The 18,542-nt window shown below is 40.9% G+C and overlaps 1 protein-coding gene and 1 long non-coding RNA gene across 3 annotated transcripts; both read right to left on the reverse strand.

The window, feature by feature from the left end:
* Positions 1 to 251: 251 nt before the first annotated feature.
* Positions 252 to 18,476, reverse strand: EXOC3 (exocyst complex component 3). Of its 2 annotated transcripts, none has more exons than XM_053467489.1 (13): positions 18,419 to 18,476; positions 16,518 to 16,667; positions 14,291 to 14,510; positions 13,424 to 14,105; positions 11,688 to 11,805; positions 11,202 to 11,327; positions 7,534 to 7,634; positions 6,836 to 6,946; positions 6,083 to 6,230; positions 4,648 to 4,770; positions 4,178 to 4,339; positions 1,344 to 1,471; positions 252 to 955 (listed from the first exon to the last, which is right to left on the reverse strand). In XM_053467489.1, exons 2-13 carry the CDS (start codon positions 16,659 to 16,661, stop codon positions 781 to 783), a joined length of 2,238 nt encoding a protein of 745 aa, XP_053323464.1. In that variant the 5' UTR covers positions 16,662 to 16,667; positions 18,419 to 18,476; the 3' UTR covers positions 252 to 780. The 2 variants fall into 2 exon arrangements, with proteins under 2 accessions (XP_053323464.1, XP_053323465.1); XM_053467490.1 differs by having other exon boundaries at positions 16,518 to 16,662; positions 18,419 to 18,457.
* On the reverse strand, positions 15,358 to 16,138 carry LOC128497438 (uncharacterized). The gene is made up of 2 exons (XR_008354315.1): positions 16,091 to 16,138; positions 15,358 to 16,003 (listed from the first exon to the last, which is right to left on the reverse strand). It is a non-coding gene; the product is annotated as an uncharacterized LOC128497438 (long non-coding RNA).
* Positions 18,477 to 18,542: the final 66 nt, after the last annotated feature.

An 18,542-nucleotide genomic window follows, 5' to 3' on the forward strand; every position in this document is an offset into this window, starting at 1 on the left:
TTAACCAGTTCTCCTCAGTACTCCCAAGTGCTTCCAGTCATTTAGAAGGGTTCCACATTAAAATGGCGGCTAATTAAAACAGCTATTCTAAATCTTTTTGGTTCTGGAAAGAAAAGCAACCGCTGGTTTTATAATTACTTGTGTTTTTTTTTTATTCACTAATTATTTTATTTTTTAATATTCACTAATTATTAAATAATTTTAAAGAGAACGCACCTTTTAAGTAAAAAAACTAAAAAAACTTGGAAGTTTTGCCCAAAATATAATGGGTGTTTAATGCTGTAAAATGCCTAGACCCTCGCCCCCAGCCCGTTGGGTTTATTAGTACTTTTCGTAGGTACAGAGGTAATATCACTTACCTTGTTTTTTCAGTGGCTACAATGCTGTCAATTTCTGCTAAAATGGGTAATTTGCAGTTGTGCAAATATAGACTGATAACCAGTTACTAGGAATGCACAGATATATCCGTGGCCCGGAAAAAGAAAAAAAACGCAGAAAAGTCCACAAATCGTTTTAAGTCCCACATGTCGACAAAACACCTGTAATACACCATCTGATATATCATTATTGTAACAAGAGAAAACAAAATCTGTGTTAGTACCCACTTACTGCCCCAATGAAAGTCTGTAAAGTGCCCACTGCATAAACTAAATGGCCCAAACCACATATAATTATAGCTACCAACTGCACCCTCAGAGTCCGAAACAGAGAAAGCGTCATCCTTGTTCGACACTAAATGACCTAAGCATCCCGAGTACAGGATGATGTACGCACTGGTAATCACTTGAGGAGTTTTGGCACGCTTAGCGCAGCGCTCGGGACAATGTCTTTGAATATTGGTGTGTAGTTTGGGCCTTGCTGCCTCTGACTCTGTTCCACAGTTTCTATGATTGTTTGCTTCATCTCCCTGCTGGCATCCCCTCTAACGGCAAGAAGAGCGGCTATGTGGTCATCTCTAAAACAAACAAAAAAAAATAGCAAAATGTAAGCAATTTTACATAACATCACAGACAACCTTAGTTTAGCAGCCTCCTTATAGTAACAGCGCTTGTGGATCAGATGGCAACAATCGCTATCTTATGGAAAGGATGATCTCACCAGAGGGTTTTGCCTACTCTAGTCACGTCAAACAGCAGAAGGTTTACCTCTCCCAGTATACAGGAAGAGTTGATGAATTAAGACTTACTTATGGCTTAACCTAAGGGATATTTGACATAAGCAGTGCTGGTGTGCTCTTTTAATAGCCATTTTTCCTCAGAACATATACAAACAATGACAGGCTGCATGCTATGAGTCCTCAGAAAAGAAGGGAAGGAGTCCCAGAATACAGAAAGGACCCTTACCTGAGATCGGGATATCTGGAGACCAGAGTGGAGACTTCCAGGTAGAGGAGTGAAGGGTCTGTGAGCTTTATTACTTCAGCAATGTCTATAATGGTATTACAGAGTCCATCCGTCTCCTCACCAAAACCCTGGGTGAGGTAACAAAATCACACAAAGGGAAGGAATGAAAACACTTCAAATACATTGTAATAAAATGTATTCTTTATTACACTGTATAATAGCCATTCGTATGCCAGCCTAAGGGAACTTTTCCTGCCTCTTACTCTCAGGATGTGACCTATATATTGAGGCCGTTAGAACTCCCCAATCATATTCACTAAATGGATGGTGGAACTTGTAGCGCTTTCAAGCAGAACGTTTCAACTTCTGTTGCCAACAATATTGGTTTATCACCTGTGCTTAATGGAAAAGATTCTGGAAACATGCAGCCTGACACAAAAGTTAAGAAATGCTGACGTGCCCTACTGGGGTTGCATGCGTCGGAGAACACTGAGAAACTACAGGGAGGTGGTTCTGCCACTTTACAGATCTCTGGTATTGAACATCTAGAGTATTGGAAACCTCTTCTGCAGAGGGATAGAGACATTTTGTTTAGAGGGTTCGGAAGGCAGGGCCGGCCTTTGGGGTGTGCGACCTGTGCGACCGCACAGGGCGGCACACTCCAGGGGGCGCTGCCGCGGGGTCCGCTGCCGCCGCCAGTAGCGTACCTAGCGGGGGGGGGGGGCGGTCAGCACTGGGTGCCGATCAGGGGGGCACCCGGCACCCCTCCAGAGACGGACAGTAATGTCCGCCGCTGGAGGAGCAGGCTCGCAAGGAAGCGGTATCGGAGGTCTTTAACAGACCTCCGGCTCCCTTGAGTGATTTTAAGCCGGTTCAAGGATCTCCCTTGAACCCGGCTTAAAATCACTCAAGGGAGCCGGAGGTCTGTTAAAGACCACCGATACCGCTCCCTTGTGATCCGCGCGGCAACAGCTGCTGTGCGCCGGGGTTTGTTGTCAGATCCCGGCGCACAACACTGAAGCCGTGCCCACCGCTGTCCGTGCCCTCTGACCCGGAAGAAGATAGAAGAACTGAAGAAGAGGAGCGAAGAGAAGGAAAAGGAGCTGTAAGGAGAAAAGAGGAAAGGTAGGAAAGCATTCAGTGAGAGTGAGAGTGGATTGGTATATGTGTGGATTAGTGTATGTGTGGATTGGTGTGTGTGTGGATTGGTGTGTGTGTGGATTGGTGTGTGTGTGGATTGGTGTGTGTGTGGATTGGTGTGTGTGTGGATTGGTGTGTGTGTGGATTGGTGTGTGTGTGGATTGGTATGTGTGTGGATTGGTATGTGTGTGGATTGGTATGTATGTGTGGATTGGTATGTATGTGTGGATTGGTATGTATGTGTGGATTGGTATGTATGTGTGGATTGGTATATATGTGTGGATTGGTATATATGTGTGGATTGGTATATATGTGTGGATTGGTATATATGTGTGGATTGGTATATATGTGTGGATTGGTATATATGTGTGGATTGGTATATATGTGTGGATAAGTGTATGTGTGGATAAGTGTATGTGTGGATAAGTGTATGTGTGGATAAGTGTATGTGTGGATAAGTGTATGTGTGGATAAGTGTATGTGTGGATAAGTGTGTGTGTGGATTGGTATGTGTGTGGATTGGTATATGTGTGGATTAGTATATGTGTGGATTAGTATATGTGTGGATTAGTATATGTGTGGATTAGTATATCTGTGGATTAGTATATATGTGGATTAGTATATATGTGGATTAGTATGTGTGTGGATTGGTATATATGTGTGGATTAGTGGATTGGTGGATTGGTGTATACGTGTGGATTGGTATACGTGTGGATTGGTATACGTGTGGATTGGTAAGTGTGTGAGAGTGATGGGTGTTATGCTGTACCATTTCCAATGTCTTTTTCATGATCTAATTATGCTCTAAAAGTACATCATAACTCCCATCACTCTATACTGTTCCATACAGTGGCAGAGCTGGGAGGCAGAGGCCTTGCACCCCCACCGCAGGACTCCTGAAAGGTAAGTGAACTTCAAAGAGGGAAAGGGTAGATAGTTAGGAGGGGGTAGATAGGGAGAAGGGAGTGAGAAGGGGTAGATAGGGCAATCATACTCCTATCATGCCAAGTCTGCGAGTACATCCTGGAATCTGGGTATGCCTGGGCATGATAGGAATGTGATTGCTGTTAATCATATATATATATATATATATATATATAATATTGTTATTTAATTGTTTTGTCCTATTTTGGGGTGTTACTTACTTTAAACAAAAGTGTTAGATTTTTTTATGGTGTGGGGGGGGTCATATTCGGTTTTGGCCAGGTAAATGCTGCACTTTCGGTTTCAGTCCAGAATTCGTTTCGGTGCATCCCTACTACTAAGCCAGACAATGAAGTGGTAGGCCTACACCACATCAATGTTTGGCGTAGTATATAGTGATTGGGGTTTTGTTACAAGTTTTTATTCCTCTTTTTTTGGGATGGGGGGGCGCCAGAGGAGTAGTCCGCACAGGGCGCCAGAACACCTAAGGCCGGCTCTGTCGGAAGGCTACTAAAACAGTGAACGGTTAACTGGATTACAATTATCAGGAAGGACTAAGGGATTTGACAGAAGGGAAGTATATGTCAGTACAAGAGGTTATAGTCTGAATTTTCAGGGTCAGCGGCTTAGATGCAATGTAAGGAAGTATTCATTTATGGGTTCACACAAGCCAAGGGTGGGAAAATCCACTAACCAAGCACGAACAAATCACTGTGCTTTCTCATTACAGTTCTACAATGTACTTTAAAATTAGAGGCCTGTAGACTTACAGAAGCAAGGCGCCTAAACAGAAATTTGAACTGATCTGCTTCCTTGATCATCTTTTCAGCTCCTTCCTTGCGCTCTTCAGCATTTCTGAAGGAAATGCGTTTCTGCATTATTGCTTTAATGTACTCCGTCACCACCTTTCTGTGGGCTTTAATTGTCATTTCCTATAAGGATGAAAACACACAAATAGCACAAAATTGTGAATTTGGCTTTGAGAGTTAAGGAAGTTCTAGTCCAAAATGCAGCTAAAGAAGCAAACAGGACGGTCTCTTTTTAACCCCAAGCTTTATGGTTTTATTCTAAGCTTGTGTTATCCATGCCAACTGCAGCCAAAGTAGTCTGTTACAATGGTAAGACTAAATAAAGAGCTCCATCTAACATTAATTTCTATCACAAACACATACAGTGTCTTTAGAATCGAAGGAAGCATACTACATTATATTGAGCTCCATAAAAACGCCACTTCTTGTACCTGTTTGTAATGGGTTTTAATTCTGGCAAAGTCGTTAAAATAATCTTCTATGGTGACGCAGATGGTATCCACGGAATTTGATCCTCCTAGCCACTTCCTGGTCATTAAATCATACAGATGTTGCTAAGAAGGAAATACAATTATGAAAAAGCAGAACCTTTTTCTATTACCATTCAACCTGCGTGCAAAACAATGGGGGTTATGTTTACATATGTATATATATGTGATTCTGGTGCAAAGTTTGAATAATGGCTTTATCACCATAGCAACTAATGGAATGGTACAATACAATTAGCAAAAACACTTAAATGGCTGCTATGGTGATAAGACCAGTTTAATTTTTTTTCACAGAGATCCTTTATTACACTTATAAATGTTAGGGTCACAAGTGTTCTCCAAATGCAGGCTTCTACCCAACACGGCTCCAATTGATAGACCAAAGGTTCGTCAAACGTGTAGCGAATCTCTTACCCGGGTGGGCCATATTCTGTGAGACCTCAAGCGGGGGCAGCCGCTTCAGTTCTGCATCAGAGAGCAGAGTACACAGTGCACTCTGAATAGAATTACGTAAAGATGCCAATACGTCCCTTAAAATCATAAAGATTTTATGTACACATCCATAGGAACAGAGACACAGAATCCTCTTCTAACACGTTTCACCCATATAGGCTTAATCGGCGTCTTTACGTAATTCTATTCGGGGCGAACTGCGTAATCTGCTCTAATGTTTCTTTGATTCTACCCAACACCGGCCTAAATAGTTCATACTGCTCATCCAAAAGACCTGATAAACAAACCTACATATGATACATATGGCTCAGCAAATTTCAGCAAGATCACCATATATAAAGTATATCAGAACTAGCACTTTTCACTCCTCTAATACCTGTGTCAGGTAGACGGACAAAAAACTAAACCGGCATATCTGAAAATGATTTTGCTTTGTATGTGAATGCCGACTTCTTCTTCATGACACTTCTGCTGTACAATGAAATCTCTAACTCGGACATGCATATAGTTCCACTGACAAATTCTAAGTATCATAGGTCTGTGTTCTGCAAGATGTGACAGGGCGATACATGCGATTACATAAAAGTGAACAAGTCCGGTGGCTGTTCAGATGCTTTCAAGAAATATACGCTTAGCTAACATTTGTAACACGGCAATCGATGTGAGGCTGCCCAAACTAGGAAGTTCTGAAGTGCTTTCCACTACTGGTAAAACTACTACTGGTAAAACTACTACTGGTAAAAGAGTATGAACCTCCACAAGTTTAGCCATCAGGTAACTGGAAAACAGATTGGGATGTCTCTTAAACATACATGTTGATGATGTACTCAACCATACTGTATGACATTTATAGATATAGAACAAGTAAACAGAAGATATCTGAGGCATTGAGGTCTTCCTGAAAATTAAGTCATCATGTCCTCACCTCCAAGTCCATGAAAACTTCATCTAACAGGCTATTGCATCCATCGTTGGCAATGTTGTCTAGGATGGTGTCCATAGACAAGGAACTTGTCATAGTCATATCCTCATCGTGACGTAAGTATTTCCTTTTCAGACTGACAATTGATTCCCTAAGAAACAGCAAAGAACATGTAGGTAGGGTTGGTGCAGGTGATACGCTGATATTGTGTCCTGCATGCTTACAGTATCAAGATTTATAGCTTTAGAACTGTTCACTGAAACGATTAATCACATTATTGAAAAGTGATCAGTTTATTTGTGCCAGGATGCTGATGGATAATATATGTAGTATAAGATTCACCTTTTCCTAACATGGCCTAGTTTATCTAGATGATCCACCGACTTAACACATTCACCACGCATCCAGGGACCGAAACATTAATAAGCAAGCTGTTTTATCCTTCCTATTTGCCAAGTATTTTATTCTGCGGTATGTGTGTATTTTTTCTTGTGAGTATACACTAGTTACAATTGCACGGTTTCTCTACACTAGAAATTGAATACACAAGTGAAGATTCAAGAGTTTACAAAAAAAATACCTTGTTCATGGTGTAATTATTCACGCTGACAAAGTCCTTAGTATCTCATGGACTGCAGCTCACTTTCTAAGACACTTTTATGCATACATAGTTGTAAAAATTGTCAAGATGTTGGGACACACATGCCCATTATCTCAGCTAGAATACTGTTAAATAAACCAGCTTGTGCTTCTTACTTAAAAGTCTGACAGTTGTTGATGATGGCGATCATATACTGGACATAACACGCAGGAAGCTGGCGGTTTCTCAGATGCTCCTCTTTATATAGCTGTGCTTCCTCTGCGTACCTGGTAAAAAAAAAAAAAAAGGGGAGAGATAGCTTAAAAACGTATAATAAATATATAACAAGCTACCAAATGGATAAACCTGTGGAAGCTTGCAAAACAATTGTAACTCCTCCAGCAAGTCCTTCATGGATGCCCATGTGAATGGTAGTGGAAGAGTCACAGAAGTTACAAATCTTACAGTAAACAAACTCCCAAAAGGGAGGGAGAGAGATCAGGAGAGGATAGGTAGATCTGGGTGTCATTGGCATAAAGGTGGTATTGAAAGCCAAAGGTTGGGATTCGTTTGCCAAGTGAGGTAGTGCAAAGGGAGAGCAAACCAAGCCCTTGGGTACCTCAACTGAAGCCTAAGGGAGGTACCATCATCCCATTTTGTTATCATTACAACATACAAGTACTCACACATTTGTGAAACATCATTAGTCTGTAGATTTTTTTTTCAATGCAGAAGTGCATCAAATAAATGCAGAGGTAATTGATTCAAAAATATTACCATAGAGATTCAGGGATGTTTGTCTTGTAAGATCGTATACCTAACATGCAAAATGAAACAAATCTGAGCTGAAGAATGAGGGGGAATAACTATGTACCTGTTCAGAAAAGTATTCATCTGTTGGAGGCACAAATGAAGAACCTTTTTTTTCAAGTCTTCACTAATCTGCGCAGCCACCTGAAGATTTTGCTCAAACATCTAGAATCAAGGTAGGAACAAAGCACAACGTTACACAGAAGCATGCCATATTGCAACCATCACTGAACAACCTTTGCTTAAGGCATGCAGTTCTTACATTCAAGATGAACATGGCTAGGTTTCTGCACCATTTTTAGCTGCCTGAAGCAGCCAATCACAGGCAGGAAAGTGATCCCATTGAAGCCAATGGGAATGTTTTCTGCACTGTCAGATAGTTAAGGAAAAATATGAATATTGTATTTTAGCCTATTATACTCACATAGAAACAAAACGGAGTCAGAGACATTTCCTTAAATCACATAGGTGGTAGTAGAAGCATTATTAAACACTCATCTACAGACACCAGACAAGCCAGAAGGCTTGTTTTTCCCTCAGAAATCTCATGGTGCTGCCACAGCCACAAGGGATTCTGGGTAAGCGCATGCAAATAAGGTCAACAATAACCACCACTCATGGACATCTGGCTACTGCACCTCTTACCCGAGTTTTGTCTAAAGGCTGTTTTGTACAGCAGACAATTACTTTCAAGGGATCCATGTATAAAGTGGATATAGAGGTAAAAGGAGATAATTGTTAACCTTATTTGAATGCGCCTACCCAGAATCCCTTGTGGTTGTGGCAGCACCATGAGATTTCTGAGGGAAAAAACAAGCCTTCTGACTTGTCTGTAGATGAGTGTTTAATAATACTTTTACTACCCCCTTAATTTTAAGTGGGAGGGTTTTCCATCACCTTTACCCACCGTAATATATGTAATGGTATTAAACCACGTAGAAACTAATTTTGTCCTCACTACATCAAGAACAAAGAAATGGCAAAGAAAATCTAAGCAAGTATGCCATAATCACAATTTGTGAACCAATAAAAGATAAGATGGTTATGAGCAAATTTAGGGAGAATGAGTGAATCTGAAACTAATTAGTAACTAATAAGTCGGTATTACGTTTTAAGTAAGTTATAATTTTGCTTTTTCATACTATTCATTTTTATTAAGATATTATACACCTAGAATTTTCTTTTATATATAGGAAAATACTATATTGTATCTTGTGTGTTATTTAATATTATATATACATACACACAAACAATGGTATTTTTAAGGGAGAGAAAATTCCACACGTGCGAAGGCCAACAAACTGTTTTAAAGTCCAATAGATAAGAAACTAACAATTAGTACATTCCTGGCACCAGTGTGTTGTATTATTCTATTAATTCATTCCTTAGACAAGACCGCCCCTTAGTGGTATAAAATGGAAACAAAACTGTTTAAATACATCAAACCAAATGAACAGGTATATAGCAGCTGCCTCTTGAGCCCGCAGCAACCACGATCAACCAGGGATCAACCTGCAATCACTTCCACACGGGCCGGCAGCTTACCTCTAAGGTTGCTCTCTTGTACCAACAGGGGGAAGCAGAAACGTTACATAAGCTTTCTGCATTCCTGCTTCCCTTAGGCGGAAAAAAGATAAGTTGTTCGCACAGCGTGCATTGTGAAATCTGCAGTTGAGGTAAGGGAGGGTGTATGAATGATGTGCGAATGAGTGAATTAATATGTGTGAATGAGTATGTGTCAGTGGGGGGCAAAGTTGGCACAGGAAAGGCTGTATGGGCGCTAAGCATCCAATCTGGGTGCTAGGCTGGCCCTATGGATGCAATCTGGGTGCCAGGGCTGGCATTTGGGGCGTGCAACTTGTGTCTGCAACTTAGGGTTTCCATGCATTATTTATCTACACCTTTAATTCTGAGTTTGCTTGTGATTTAATGAGGGATGAAAATAGAGGTGTGGCACAGTGAAGGAGGGGACAACGGGTTTTTATGGGGGTGATGATGGGGCACCACAGAGGTGGCCCGCACAGGGTGCCTAAACACCTAAAGCCGGCCATGATCCCAACTTGCACGTTCACCGGCTTCAGTGATGCGTGTAGACAACCTCTGCTGCCGGCACTCTGTCATAGAAGCCCCGGTGGAAGTGCCAGCAGTGGAGGTTGCATGTGTGCATCGTGCAGACGTCCACTGGCCGGCCCCATAGACACCAGGGAGTCTGGGGGTGCATTGGTAAGTTGGGGGGGCATAGAGGAATATCTATAAGTAAGGTGCATTATGAATCAAGGGGGGACCTTAAAATGGCTGTTGGTTTTCCAAATTTCGGTTTATACATATGCTCACTAACTGCATAATAGATACCAAAAATGATAAAAATACATGTATGACAGTAAAATACTGTTTTACCATTCCATTTATGTGTATTTTTTCTTTAAAAATATTTTTTTTCTTTAAAATAGCACCAAACATTTAGCGTGTGGCCTATAATCAGGTGCGGCCTATAAATCGAGCCAATACGGTATTATGCAACCAGTTGGTCACCAATCCCTGGCAAAGGGAGCCATAATGTTAATTTTTGTTGCTTTTTTCACCTGACTTTCCATCTCCAAAAGTACAGAAATACCCCACAGGCATAGGTTTTTGTATATTTTTAGAAACCTACAGGGCACGCTACATGACACGGTCATTTCACTTCATAACACACACAGTATAGGGTAGGCACACAGAAAATAACGGGTTAAATGATAATACAGTATACAAACAGTTTACATTTTCACAAGTATATCAGCCTTTCTTTTTTTGCGCACACGCTTTTGTGGACACAACTCTCATCACATCCTTATCAGCTTGGCTAAGTGTGAGGGGAGTTGTAATCCCCAAAATCGGGTGCAGGAGAAAAGCAGAAGGCTGGCATCAGTCCATGTAAGAAAGAATGAATGAATAAATAAATATGTGGACATAGGGTAATTTTTATTATTTGTGGGGGGTTTTGTGTGTAACATTTATAGGATTGTATTTGCATATGATGGGGTGGCTGGCTGCATAATGTCTGATCCCTTGCAAGGATCAGACAGTTTTTTTCTAACTATAGATCAGCTGGCATCCTGCTTGTTTTTTTAACATTTGATTTTTTTTTTTTTTTTTATTTTTTTTTTTACTTTGCTGGGGCTCACTTTACATGAATGGTTCAATGAGAACGCGATGCAGCCATTCATAAAGGAAGTTTGATGTGATTGTGCAAGACTTCCGGCACAGGGAGGGTTAATGATGTTTCCCTGGCTGATCCTGCCTAACACTGGATAACTTTTCTTTTATTATTTTCTTTTTTGCACGAATTTACACGAATAGAGCATAATGTTCATTCAGAACACAATGCCTCCATTCATAATGGAAGTCTCGCAAGATCTTTAAAAAATATAAAAGTATTTAGTTTTTCATATAACCTGTTAACTAGCACCTACTTATTTAGTCATTTTTTGCCCCAACTAATTTTCGTTTTTTCCACACCAATTTTAAAAAAGGGAGACACTTTTGTTGCCCTCTTCTCTATGTTTTGATCACAAAGGAAGCAGAACTCTGTATCCATGTTTTATTGATCACACTTCATCAAGGTATAGACCTTGCAGGACCTCTTTTAAACCGTTCAATGTTACCAGAGAATGGGCGGAATTTCAGGTATCGGTGAAAAGGCACAGACGGGGCTCTCAGTGAGAGACAGACCGGACTGTCATGAGACATTACCTGGAAAACAATAGCTGGTAGCGTGGTCTGATAATATCCATCCTGGTCAGCTTCTGGCTCTGTAGCACCGTCCCAATCCTTTTTGTCCGTCTCCAGGGCCTTTCTCAACCAGCCAATAATGTTGGACTGAAAGTTAAACAGACCACAATAAAATTAATATGCCAACATTGCTGAATGTGTAAATGAAATAAATAACAGCGTCATAGTTTGGTATTCTAAGTTAATAAACAGTCATTACTAAAGCATACAATGGGAACAGTGACTAGATCATACAGTGCAACAAGATTTGGCGACTTGGGAACGCCAATAAGTCTGAGGTCACGGACCTCTTATCCTTGGTTATAAATATGTAAGAGCAATAATCACCTTTTCATTAGTGAATAACAGACAAATACACAAGAAAATAACACACTCTCCTTTAAACATTACCAAGATACCACGTTTCACCAGGTGGCCTGACATTGTACTCCAATAAACGTGACTTACTCTTAGAGTTGCCATGTACATGTGAAGGAGCTGGTCCACTACCTCTTGGGAAAGAAGAGGCTTCATTGTCTTCACATCTACCTCTGGCGTCAGCTCTATATTCCCCATCATTTCTGAGCTGTGATGAAGTAAGAATGCAGCAGATTATACACCAATCTAGTTTTATTGCAATTATTGGACACAGCATAATATAAATTAGATTAACACAGGCTCTGCTGTTCATTATGCCGATACTGGGTTCTTGTGTTAACAAAGCAAGCATTATAATGACAGAGCTTCAAAAATATTAAGGAGATTATTTTCAAATTAAAAGAGAGGATTAAGTGTGCCCTGTCTGTAGGTGTTTTGTCTGTCTGTGCATCTCTTCTACATACAGTGTCATGAGAAATGTGGGATGCTTAAACTCTTTACAATGAGGTATGAGTCGATTTGGGACCTTGTGCATAACCACAACGTCTTATTAAAGCATTATGTACTCTGCATGGTGAGTGTTTTGAATTACCGTATTTGCTTGATTATAAGACAACCCCCCAAAACTTAAATATTAATTGAGGAAACAAAGAAAAAGTCTGACTATAAGACTACCCTATAGGAAAAAAGTTTTACTAGTAAATATTAATTCACATGTAAACTAATTTTTTCATATTTAATATGATTTTTGTTTTTATTTCCTTTAATTTGCCAACCTGCCCCCCATTACGCACATCTGCCCCACGGCTTGCTACTCTACCCCCCCCCAGATATGCCTTATATCCCCTATATGCCACTCTGCCCCCCCAGATATGCCTTATACCTCCCTATTTGCCAATCTGCCCCCCTGATATGCCTTATACCCTCCTATATGCCCCTTCCCGACTGACCGATGCATCCCTAGACTTGTCCCCCTTGCCCAGACTCCCTGGTGTCAAGTGGGGCAGCCGGTGGATGCCTGCGTGGGACTTCCGCTGGGGCTTCTATGACTGAGCACCGGAAGGTCATGTCACTCCTGCGCTCCATCGTAGAAGCCCCGGCTGAAGTGACGGGTAGCAGCGGAGGTTGCCACTGGCTGCCAGTGAGGAGGATCCAGGTCCCTGCAGATCTTAGTCTTGTAGTCAGACCTCTATTTGAGGTTCGATTATAAGACATCCTCGAATACAAGGAGTATTTTTCATTTGCTCTGAAAAAACCCTGTCTTATAATCGAGCAAATACAGTATTTTGCTGTTCATTCATTTACTTTTCGGCAGTTGTGTTTATAACCTTATACTCTGTTAATAGTTGGGCAACTATATCTATTTTAGAATGTTTTGTTTGTAGAAAATATTGTAATAAATATGCACAAATTAGTCCTAACTTAATTTGTGTTTATTATTTACCTAATATTTGTATGTGCTGCTTCTATACAAGTACTTTGCAATCTTTTTTTTTTCCCCCCATTTGTTTCGGCTAGGCTATTATCTGAGTGACCTCCGTTTATTCTATTAATTATACTGTAATAAACAAAACTACACAACCACACAAATCCAAAATTAATTCTGCAAAATATATTACGTGTTAATGCAGCTTCCGATAGGGTTATAAAGAGGCAGGCACATGTTTAAATCACAACTGGTAATCCACTTTATATGTGTGAATTCAGTACTTTCACTCACACACACGTACAGGCATACAACATCAGAGTAAATCAGCATCTACAGGCTAGTGACATTTTTCCATGTGTAAAAATCATACCCTTAAAAGAAAAATGGGCTTCCTCACCTTTGATATGTGTTTAAAACCCAAGTAAGGAGACTAACAATTTCATTAGCTTCCAACTCTTCTGAGGCCAGTTCCTGGATTCGAGATGATAGGGCTTGATGATACAAATCCAACACCTTGTTGAAAATGTTGTAATGAGGCGGGAAACACTGCACCATTAAGTTCTTCACGATTATGAGGTCATCGAGCAGGTAGCGGCGGATAATTTCTAAATGGCGCACTAACCACATCTTATCAGATTCCCTTGTGTCAGCCTGACTTCCTTCGATTCTGCTCACAATTGTTTTCTCTAGAACATCAAACATTTTCTCCTTCCACATCTTGGGTCTTCCAGGTGGAATGAAACCAGTCTGCTTTTTGCGATCCATCATCCGGCGGTCAATCTTTTCCTCCCTCTCAATAATTCGGACTACCGACACAAGCAGGGTGGGATCTTTACGGACAGTGGTTATTGCCCTTTGTATTACCAGCCACAGCTGTTTGGCCAACTCTTCTGACAGGTGCTGCACTTTCCCAAAGTAGTTCTTGATTAGGTTCATGTCGTGTATGTTCTTGCTGTCCATGCGGTACTGTTCATACATGAGGTCATCACGAGAGCACTCCAGGTCCATTAGTTTTTTGTGAGCATCCAAAAGCTCTCCTTGCTCAATTAAATCCTGCGTCTCCTTCACAATTTCCGGTACTAAAAATAAAGATATGGGGAGATAGATTACTCATGCACAAGCAGGTTATAAAACTGGAGAAAATGTAATATTGGTCCAAAAAGAAAAAGAAAAAAAAAATAGCTTTATCTGGAATTACAGGATATTTAACACAATATGTGATTTCGAATACGGACTGCAGAACCCCAGAAAGCCGCATAATTACCTGAGAATATGTTCTTCAGATTCTCGACAGCAGCCGCCAGCTGACTGTGCTGGACCACGGCATCCTTCACGTCCTTCAGACTCTCAATGGTATTAATGCTCTGCCTCCAGTCTTTGCTCACATCTGCAAGGGACCGCTGGATGTCTTTTACATCATTTAGTGCATTGTGAAGTTGGTTTAAGCCGGTCCTCACCCCATCAAGCTGTGACTGGATAGCTGCCTAAATTCCAAAGAACACATATGAAAACATGAGTGCCAAGCAATGGGCAGGCTTATTGTGCTCTGAAGGTATACATTCACGTGTAGGGTGGTAATAGAGAGACAGCTTGAGACATTTTGCCCAAATTAATAAAAAAATAAAGTGTAATACCCATGGTATATGCCTCTCCCTCTCTATGTTCCACAAATGTCAAACATAAGCATGAATGGTGATGCACAAAAGAGACGGCAGAGAAATACTTAAGTGATCTTTAAATCTGTCACAAATGAAGGCTGCACTCCATTGTCAGATATTTTAGGCTAAAAACCACGTATTGTTATATCTTGGCTTAGACTCACACAACTAGATGGAGTCAGAGCCAACTTGTTTTCTTTAAATCATATAAAGATTTTTTTTTATCTTTACATATAGCCTAATTATATGAGAATTATGGCTGTTAGAAAAAGTCAGGGGTATGAATTGCTGATCAGTAAATGTAACACAGAATAGCTATAATTGCTAATATATGAAACTAGGAGCGTAACTAGAAAATTGCTCCAGGGGCCCTCAACTTCAACATCTCTCACAGTGCCACCATTGACCCTAAACAGCTTGTGAGTGCTGCCTTTTCCCCAAACAGCTTATGAGCGCACAATAAATTATATCTTACATCAGGGCTTGACAAATTTGTTGTGAATCCAGGCGCCAGGTAAAAAAGTTAGGAGCCAGGATTTTTTTTAAAACTAATAGTTGGTCAGGAGTGATCTGATCATCATCAGCCCACTTACTAAACTCACAGCGTTTTACCTGGAAGCACCCTGGACTTTCAGGTCAGTGCTGTTTTTTTTTTGTTGTTTTTTTTTAACTCTTTCGATGCTGATGTTCCATTGGAGCACAGCATTGACTGATATTTAGTCCCCACAAGCTTGTGGGGACAAATGTTAACCCCTGCAATGCCACAAATGTGTCATACACAATTGTGGCACTTAAGGGGTTAACGCTGCACTGTCGCTCTCATGGAGCGATCAGGCAGCAGGGGGTGTTGGGGCTGGTCTCCACACTCATGGGGAGACCAAAGAACCCTCTCCCCTGTCCCTGAAGCTGCCTCTGGCAGCTGGGACTCAATTGCTGGTCTATAGACCAGCCATTGCAGGGGGGAGTCTCTGATGACTGCTGTAGGCTTCCATGCCTACAGGAATCATCAAAGGGCTTGTGGGGGCTCGTTTTTGCTGTTGCTGGTCTGCTTGGGCTTCCAGGCAGACCACCAGCAGCAAAGCCCCATACAAAACGGGAATTAACCCCTAAATGCGGCATTGAAGGGGTTAACGCTGCACTGTCGCTCTCATGGAGCGATCAGGCAGCTGGGGGGTGTTGGGTCAGGTCCCCACACTTGTGTGGGGACCCAATCAACACACAACCCCCTTCCCTGAAGCTGCCTGTGGCAGCTGAAAACACGATTGCTGGTTTTGCAGCAACCGTGTTTTCAGCCTACAGGATCACTCCGTGGGAGTGATCTCAGGCTCGGGGGCGGGCTCTGAGTGGCTGTACTGTCTGCCCAGACTCCTGGGCAAACAGCAGCAGCAGCGCCCCCGTGTGGTGACTCAGCCTCTTACATCCACAATTTTTTCTGGATGTAAGAGGCTGACAAAACCTAGGCACCAGGACAAAATTCTCTGTCGCCATGGCGACCTGGCGCCTGGGATTTGTCGAGCCCTGTCTTACATAACTATACATTTTTGTGATCTGAAAGAATTAAGGGTCAGAGATAAAATCTCTTTGTATTAATATTGTTGGTGCGGTCTTCCGATAATTAATAGTGACAGGATTTGCATATGTGAGACACATATCTATCATAACACTATCTATGGCAAATTGTAACAAAAAATCACTTGCATTCTATTTCTAAACATACATAAATGTAGATAACTAACCTTTAACCACTATAGTACATGTGCTTTATTTACTGATATGAATACAAAGTACGTATCGCCACAGAACATGTAGAGGCACATACTTTCACCAACTTACCTTTAACCTAGCCTCTACAGATGCTTTCTTGCGGGCCTCCCTTCTGCGGTACTGCTCCACCTTATCCAACTGATCTGGTCTCTGCAGCATCCCAGCTACTCGTTGAACTGCAGTGGCCATGGCTTCCCTGTCTGGGTCCTCCATTCTGAGCTTGGATAAAGCAGAAAATAATTGTGGGAAAAAATATAACAGTTTACCAACTAGGTAGCCACTTACACCATCTATACACACATACATTCATTCATATACACACACACACATACACACACTTATTAGGCAGCAACTTACACCATCTATATACACACACACACACTATCACTAACTAGGAAGGCACTTACACCATCACTAACTAGGAAGCCACTTACACCATCTTTATACACGCACACACATTATAAATACATATAGTTACACACACTATCACTAACTAGGCAGCCACTTACACCATCCATACACACACACACTATCACTAACTAGGAAGCCACTTACACCATCTTTATACACGCACACACATTATAAATACATATAGTTACACACACTATCACTAACTAGGCAGCCACTTACACCATCCATACACACACATACATACACACTATCAGCAACTAGGTAGCCACTAACACCATCTATACACACACTATACACATATACAAACACACTATCACCGACTAGGTAGCCACTTACACCATCTATACACACTATCACCGACTAGGTAGCCACTTATACCATCTATACACACACGTTATACATATATACTCACACTATTGATTACATAACACCATCATATGAAGTATGAGAGTAAAATGAGATATCTAACTAAAAGTGCATTATCGCCTAAATGTGACGTACGACAAAGTATGTGTACATAATAAACTCCATTATCTAAATAAACAGAGGCAACATCGCGTTTATATATATACACACAACAAGACATTACTCATTTTTTTTTTAAATCTAGGTGCCGTGACCACCGGTTTGGGATTTTACTAGCCATGAATTAAAGAGTAATATATTTAATGCGGGACTTAAAAACAATCTTTTCAAAATAAAGTAATAATTATTATTTTTTTTTTTTTTTAAATTCCCAAGATGCTTTTCTCATACATGGAAAAAAAAACAGCATACAGCGTGTGATTTAACAGCAATGATGTACGATACAAACAGACAAGCAGGGCCCTCAACACTTTCGGGTTGTTGAATAAGATCCATTCGGCCCATCTAGTCTGACAATTTTTCTTATTAATCAGTCCTTGGTCTTGTCTTAGATTCAGTATAGCTTTATTTCTATCCCATGTATGTTTAAATCCACTCAACGTATTAGCCTCTACCACATCTCCTGGGAGGCTGCTCCACTTATCTAGTACAATATATATATATTTGTGTGTTTGTGTTATCGATACAATAATTTGATAAATATATGCTCATTAAATACATAATAAAAGATGGGCAACCATAACTGCTCACGTTTCTTAACAGCTAAACTAAGTCACCAATAATACCAACCTCTAGGATCTACATGTCATCATTTAACTCAAAATTTCCCAGACACTCAACTTTACATCCCCAGACATAAAGGCCGCCCTATCTGATCTTCTTACTTCTGCCCATTTCGTTAAATGCACTAAAAGAAAATGGCATATGGGGTGCAGCAAATGTCCAATAAATAAGATCAATAAACAGCACAGCAAGACGCAGAAGGCCCTAGCTAAAGAAAACAGAATAGGAGAACACACCTTGGATGGAAACATCACACAATAACGCTCCCGAAACTGTCAACATACACCTCCCTCTATAAATGACCCTCCTAAACCACTACTTATTACTCGCCCATACAATATGATGTCCTAATGAACATGTTATACCACTCCGCCTTCATTTTCGGGTAAAAATAAGCGATAAATATTTACACTGAGTTCAGCCACTATTCGGTTTCGTCTCTCTTTTGCTTATGACACTCTCCGTCACAAGGACTGTCGGAGTATGGATCGCCGTGACGGTCAAACAACCTTACAAAGCGAAGTTCTCGCAGCG

Source organism: Spea bombifrons, chromosome 5 (assembly GCF_027358695.1).
Source record: "Spea bombifrons isolate aSpeBom1 chromosome 5, aSpeBom1.2.pri, whole genome shotgun sequence".
NCBI lineage: Eukaryota > Metazoa > Chordata > Amphibia > Anura > Pelobatidae > Spea > Spea bombifrons.

What these genes read in the sequence shown, in the direction of transcription:
- EXOC3 (XM_053467489.1), bottom strand. Translation starts at nt 16,661, where the DNA reads ATGGAGGACCCAGACAGGGAAGCCATGGCCACTGCAGTTCAACGAGTA. An exon ending in CTGTAGAGGCTAGGTTAAAG is followed by an intron (nt 14,511 to 16,517) that starts GTAAGTTGGTGA and finishes TTTGGAATTTAG; the next exon opens with GCAGCTATCCAGTCACAGCT. An exon ending in AACAACTGTCAGACTTTTAA is followed by an intron (nt 6,231 to 6,835) that starts GTAAGAAGCACA and finishes GCTGTTTCTTAG; the next exon opens with GGAATCAATTGTCAGTCTGA.